General features: G+C 49.9%; 1 protein-coding gene across 1 annotated transcript in view; it reads right to left on the reverse strand.

The window, feature by feature from the left end:
- Positions 1 to 3868, reverse strand: part of LOC102374062 (histone RNA hairpin-binding protein-like) — a 16751-nt gene extending 12883 nt beyond the window's left edge. Inside the window, 1 exon segment of the mRNA XM_025204437.1 lies at positions 3797 to 3868. Coding sequence (XP_025060222.1) covers positions 3797 to 3868 — 72 coding nt within the window.
- Between the last annotated feature and the right edge of the window lie 2749 nt (positions 3869 to 6617).

The following is a 6617-nucleotide window of genomic DNA, read 5'->3' on the forward strand; positions in this document are numbered from 1 at the left end:
CCCCCCGCGGGATGGGCCCGGCCCCTGCCTGCTCCCGACCGGCAGTCGCTGTCGTGCGGACGAAAGGCCATGGCGCGGGGGGCGCAACTCGACCCCTCCATTCGCATCTCCCGCCGGACGCTGACTGAGCGGTCCCGCGCCGCCTCACCCTTCTCCCCGCACGGCACATGCGCGGGCCGGTCCATGGAGCACAGTGGGTGGGGGGGTAGCGACTCGGAATGTTCCATTCCCCACCGGCGCCATTAGGGAGGACTAATGGTATGAGCAGGAGGGGGAATGGAACATTCCCTTTCCCCCCCACATGTGGCGGCTCATGGACTCGTCAGGCAGCTGGCGCGTCCTGTGCGCAGCGGCCCCGCCCTTAGGGGCGTGTTGGCGGGAGAATCCAAAGTGGGCGCTGGGGTGTCTCTAGCGCATGCGCGGGGCCTTGCTCAGGCCTGGAGGGGGAACTAGGAGCTTTGCTCACCGCAGGGTGCAACTCTGCAGGAAAGCAAACAGGGTTGGCAGTAGGGGGGGAGAGATCGAGGAGTGGGAGATGATATTAAGCCATTAAGTTAGTTGACTCTTTCAGCACTTCCTGAATAGAAACACAGCTGTCCCTCCCAGGCAGTTGGTTTTAAACTTTGGGTGGATCCAAAGGGGGGGTGCAAGTGCACCACTGCACCCCCACCCCATGGATCCACCCCTTGCTTGGGGCACTTGTGAGCCATGCTGTGCACAAGCCAGGTGCAGCCCACAAGGATGTTCACCTCCACTTACTGAGCAAGATCATAGGAAAGGAGGGGTGGAAGGGACCTCACAAGGCAGGATCATCCCTGACTAACCACCCCCTCCAAGTGTCTGACCAACCTGCTCTTGAAAACTTCCAGGGGTGGAGGAGGTTCCAGAGTTTGTCTAGGCAGCCTGTTGCAATGCCTGACCCCCTTCATAGTCAGGTAGTTCCTCCCAGGCTCCAGCCTAAATATCCCCTCCTGGAGCTTGAGGCTGTTGCTCTTAATCCTGTCCCCTACAGCCACAGAGAAAAGCCCATCTCCATCCTCTGTATAATTGCTCTGCAGGTATTTGAAGGCTGTTATCAAATCCCCTCCCAATCTTCCCTTCAGACTAGCTTTTTCAGCCTTTCCTTATAGGTCTCGTCTCTCAAGCCCCTGATCGTTTCTGTTGGTCTGCACTGAACCCTTTCAATCTTTCTGCATCCCTCTTGAAGCATGGGCCCAAAACTGGACACAATTCGTGAGTGTGGAATAGAGCATAAGAATTGATTCCCTTGATTTGCAAGATAGCACAGCCAGTTCTCTACCAAGGGTTCAAAGAGTATGATCCCTGCGCCTGCCTCCAAGGAGCTCCCGTGTATCTAATATTGCAGAGCCCGGTGCACAGTGCAGTTCCTGTGTGTAGTGCAGGGCATGTAAATCCCTGCTGTAATTGGGAACAAAAGGTCCCCAGAAATGAGTTGTTCTTTTATGCCCCTGAAGCTAAGGAGCTGGAAGAGTGCAGATAACTGTATGTAACTCAGTTACATGATGTTTTTTAAAGGCTTAAAGCATCTAGAGAAGGGTTCAAATATTGTTAACTCCCTTGAAGCTGAATCAGAATAAGCAACATGCAGAGGCTGCTTTTGTAGTGACAAAAAAGGACATTGATTTACCACAGTTATAGCCATACCAATGTGGTAGAAACTGCATTTTAGAGAATAGCATGAGCCATTATGCTCTTCTTCTCAATGGGCTGTTAATTGATCATTTAAATGCCCTCTTTTCTGTTTGTTTTAAATACAAGTAGAACAAGGTAAGCAGAGATCCTGGATCAAGGAACTATTTATTTCCTTCCTAAAAAGAAAATAAACCTCCTACCCTGCCTGCAAGGATCAGAAAGAGAACTGCATCCCATTTGCACAGCTGCCTGTATGACTGCAGGCAACACGTCTGCAGAAGTCCTCTCCCATCCTGCCCAGATTCTAAAAGCTCTGCTCAATGCCTTTTTTAAAAATAAAGATACATGTTCTCCTACTTGTAGAGAAAGAAACTCTGTATGTTAAGGCCTTCACACTGCTACCACAGATGGATGGACATGTATGAATTTCAGCTCCTGAATTTTTTTCTAGTAGTAACAAGGCCAGAAGCACAGCATAATTCCTGGTTTCTACGTACGGTAGTTCACATGCGGACACCACATCCTCAGACCTACTAAAGCTAGAATCTTTTTTTCCGAAAAGGCAAAACTTCTACTGTAGTGTGCATAAAAGGATAGTGAATGTGTCTTAGAACTAGATTAGCTCTCTAGACTAGCCGTTTTTTATTGCATGTTGTGTTCTGCATAATATTTGCAAGGCTAGAAGTGAAGCATTATAGAAGAATGGAAACAGGAAGTGGAAACTGCTGATTCTGAGCAGCCTATTTCAAGGGCAATTACTAGCACCCACTGAGGTGCTGTACAGATGAGGAAGGCCTTAAAACGCCCTTTGACTGTGTGACACAGCCAGTAATCTTATTTTTTAAGGTAAAGTACACAGCCAGGTTCTGAATTGTTTTTCACTTTGCACTTTAGAATTTGGTATGGTGTTATTGAACCTGGGGTGGAGCTACAGCTCCATTGTGTTGAGAAAAAATACAGGGTACATTTGCACCTCATAAACGAAATCAGATCTATATAGTGCAATTTTTTGTAAGCCCAAACTCACTTCATTAGATGCTGTGATCACTTAATCAGCATCTGAACAAGTGAGCTTGGTTTTATGAAACTTATGTTACAGATCTTTGATTTAGTTCGTCTATGAGGTGCACATATTCCCTGCCTTCTGCCTGTTTTCAGACTAATATGGCTAACTACCTCTCTGCTCATGGAAACAAAACACTCATGGGTTTTCACAAAATAGGACTTTAGCATGACAAAAAAAGCACAAGGTGCTGACCACTCTGGGTTGCATCAGTTTGGTTCCCTGGGCTGGACAGCAGCTCTCCTTATCCACTGCATGAGAAACTATTGCAGGCCACAGAGGGGTCTTGAAGGGAAGTATACACCTCAGGCCAAAGGAGGAAGGAATCATCCACACAGCACAACGACGGCCAGACCATAGGACTTCAGATACATTGTTCTGAATAGACTGCAATTCAATGCACCTTGTGGGCTTCCTACACTTTCTTCAGCATGCTTTTCTCTCCATTCCCTGGCCTCTAGATCCAAATTTCTTCAGTGGCTCCAAGAACATATATCTTGTTCATTTTTCTTGACTCATTATCACAGTCCATCTTTCAGCAGTATGGAAAGGGGTCTGCAAAAGTATCCCAGCTTAAGCCACTGATATATCACCAAACATCTGCTGTTAGCATTAATAGGTTAGCGGGCATCCAATGATCACTGTCAATTCTTTCCTATTATTTTTCCTATAGATCTACATAAAAATGAACAGGGACAGACTCACTGCCCTTGGTGCACACCACTGGCATTTAAGGGGGTATTTTACAAACCCTGTAGTCATGTGGGAGCAGGTGGGGGCATCCTCAAGTAAGCCTAGTAAGGACTGATTACAGGCAGTAGTAGTTTCTATGACCTTGTCTCATGCCTGTCTCTGGGCACCACATTGTCCACATCCCCCATTCCTCAATGAGCAAGTTATCACTGTGCAGTTCTTCCCCATGTTAAATCAGTGGTTCCTACTCCCTTTAGCATTATGTTTTAACTAGTAGCAGCGCCTCTGGTGAGAGCATGGCACGTTCTGCTGGGCTCCTTTGTCTCTTGGTAAAGTCTTCTGGATTTCCTTCTCCTGTGCCTGGGCTTGAACTCACCACTCTTGTACCTCAATTTCTGCCTCTTCCACATAAACCACCTCAATTCCTTCAGAAATGCTGCATTTGTACTCATACCGCATCACCAAGGAAATCCAGACCTCCTTTTTGGACCAGGGACCACTGTGTCTGTCCATCAATGCTAACTGCAAGAATTACTGCGGTTGAGTGGGAGGACAGTAGGAAAGTGTTTGTCAAGAACTGTGCGATGGGGAGACTGCAAAACAGGCACCTTCCAAGCATGAGGTCGGGCTGCAGCCATACCTGCAGGTTTGCTAAGATTTGCTAAGGTTACCTAGTAGGAACAGAAGCATTTCAAAACATGGTAGGCCATTCAAGTGGGGGACTATGCATGTGTGGGGAGGGAGCTTCCAGTCACAGTGATCCCCACAAAGCAGAAGATGTAAAAAATTAAATGTTCAATTCTGTGGGAACACTTGGTTTCAGTATAGCTCCTAAGCATCTACAGAGGCATTACTGGCACACTGCAGTGGGTATAAAAGCACTTATGCAACTCTGGAAAGTGGTTTAACTTGCATGCCAAGCAGACTTTTACTGAGATGACTTTGAAACCTAAAGCAGAAACCCTTAGAGACCCTGGTTTTGATTACAAGCAGTGTCAGCCTTAGAAATGCAAATGGCCAGATGGATTTTGTGCAGGTGTGAATCGCTCACTTTGCCAGCTGGCAACAGGGTGTCTCAACACTGATAAAGGAGCATTAAGGGCTTATCATAGGAGCAGAGAAAATCCAGCCTGCAGCCCAGATCTGGCTCATCGGGCCATTCTATCCAGCTTGTGGGGTTCCTCTAAAATTTAGAAAATTATTGCCTGCTGGTGGCTGCCTATCTAAACGCTGATGAGGCACCAGTGATGGGCAGGAGGACCCAGCAGCAAGACCCACCCGGCACTCCCACACCCCATCCTACCCTACCCGTAGCCCCCACCAGAAGCTTCTGCCTAGCAGAGACTTCTGGCCTGGGACCCTGCTGCTGTTCCCCTGCTCTCCCTCAGTCCAAGAGTGGAAACTCAGGTAAGAACAGTGATGCACACACACATACCTCGCTGGTGATCGCTCTGCTGCATGGAGCTCGTAGGACTCTGGCTTCATGCCTCCATGTGCCACTACCAGCTAGAAGTGGCAGGAGCACCACCTGGAGGCACAGAGCCAGCCCAGTCTGAGGGTGCAGGACTTTCCTTGGCTTTTGGCACTCTAATGTGACCCCGCATGCAGCCAGAGCCAGCCTGGCAGCACATCCAGGACCTCAGGACGCAGAGGGAGTTAGCTAGGAACCACAGGGGCCAGGCAGGGCTGTCTCCATGCCCCGCCTTAAGATCCTGACCTTGCAGCTGGGAACCACAGAGGCTGGGCTGGGCCAGGCTGGCTCCAGCACCATGTGGTGGCCAGGACCGCAGAACGCAACAGGAGCCAGTCTGACCCCATGGTTCCCAGCTGCAAGGATGGGACTGTAGAGCGTGGCATGGAGCCAGCCTGGCCCAGCCCCTGCCATTCCTGGCTGGCTCCTGTTGCATCCTGAGGTCCTGGATGTCATCACTTTCTTCTGCTCCTGTGGTGTGGGGCTCTTGTTGCGACACCCATTTTCACTACTGCAGGCTAGGCCGGTAATGCTGGGTGCAGGAAAAGAGTTGCAATCCCACAAGCAAACAGCCTTCTGCCTAAATTGCTGACCAGAGCTGACCGTACAAACAGGGCTTGCACTGCAATGCTATTCTAGTTTGTCCACACCACAGTGCTTCTAGTCTCCTTGCTCCTTTGCTCTCCAGATATTGGGAATACAGCCTTCCTTTGGACATCTGCAACAAAGCTCAACATCTGTAAAGCACTCTTTGTCCCGGGAAAGGCATGACAGAACATAAGTGTTCGGTACTGTTGTGGTTTAACTCCCCTCCCACTGCTGGCTTTGCCACTTTTGCATCCCACAGGCTCCAACTGGTGCAGCTTCCCAAACCACAAACCTATCCCCGTTCCACTTACTGGTGACACCTGGAGATAGATGAAGTACAGGGGCTGCAAGAAATCAGTGGCTGGTATAGGAGCAATTGCTGATTGCAGCTGAGAGTCACATGTGCTTCCCCCAGGAACCATTTGCATCCCACCAGGGGGCATGCTCCACCGTTTTGGAAATGCTGACAGAGATGAGGGACACAGGGCTGGTCTCAGGCTGGATTGGACTCAGACTGGCCCCGTGCACCAGGGCTAGCAAATGAGGCCCGTCTAGTGCAGACAGCTAATGCAATGCCTGTTCTAGACCATCCTTGCATGCTGAGTGCAGCACACACTGGAACAGGACACCGATGTGGATGGGCACCAAAACCAGTGCTCAGGGCTGATGTAGTGCAGTGCCAAATGTAGCGCGCACCCTGGATCATGCATGCAGCATGCGAGTAACATCCATCCCAGCACACTGCATGCAGCATATGCTGGCCCCGGTCACTCTACACGAGGCATGTAGGGCTGGCACTGGACACGTGACATGTGGTGCTCATGCTGGACTGGTCCTGCATGCTGGCTCCAAAACACAGGGAGGGTCGGTGGGCCTGATCCAGCTCCAGAGTTTGCATACAGGGCCTGTCCAACACAGTCACTGAATGCAGTATGCACCAGACTGACTCTATGCATTGCATGCAGTGAGTGGGGCTAGACCAACGCATGTCACTTGTGGTGCACGGGGTCAAAGACCCACAGGCTAGATTGTAGGGCTCCATGGGCCAGATCCAGCCTGCGGGTTATATCTTTGACACACCTGCTGTAACTGAATCAGTGCAAGTGAAACATTATGTTGATAGTCACCCCTTAAGATATCAAGGAAGGC

Source organism: Alligator sinensis, unplaced genomic scaffold, assembly GCF_000455745.1.
Source record: "Alligator sinensis unplaced genomic scaffold, ASM45574v1 scaffold445_2, whole genome shotgun sequence".
Classification (NCBI taxonomy): domain Eukaryota; kingdom Metazoa; phylum Chordata; order Crocodylia; family Alligatoridae; genus Alligator; species Alligator sinensis.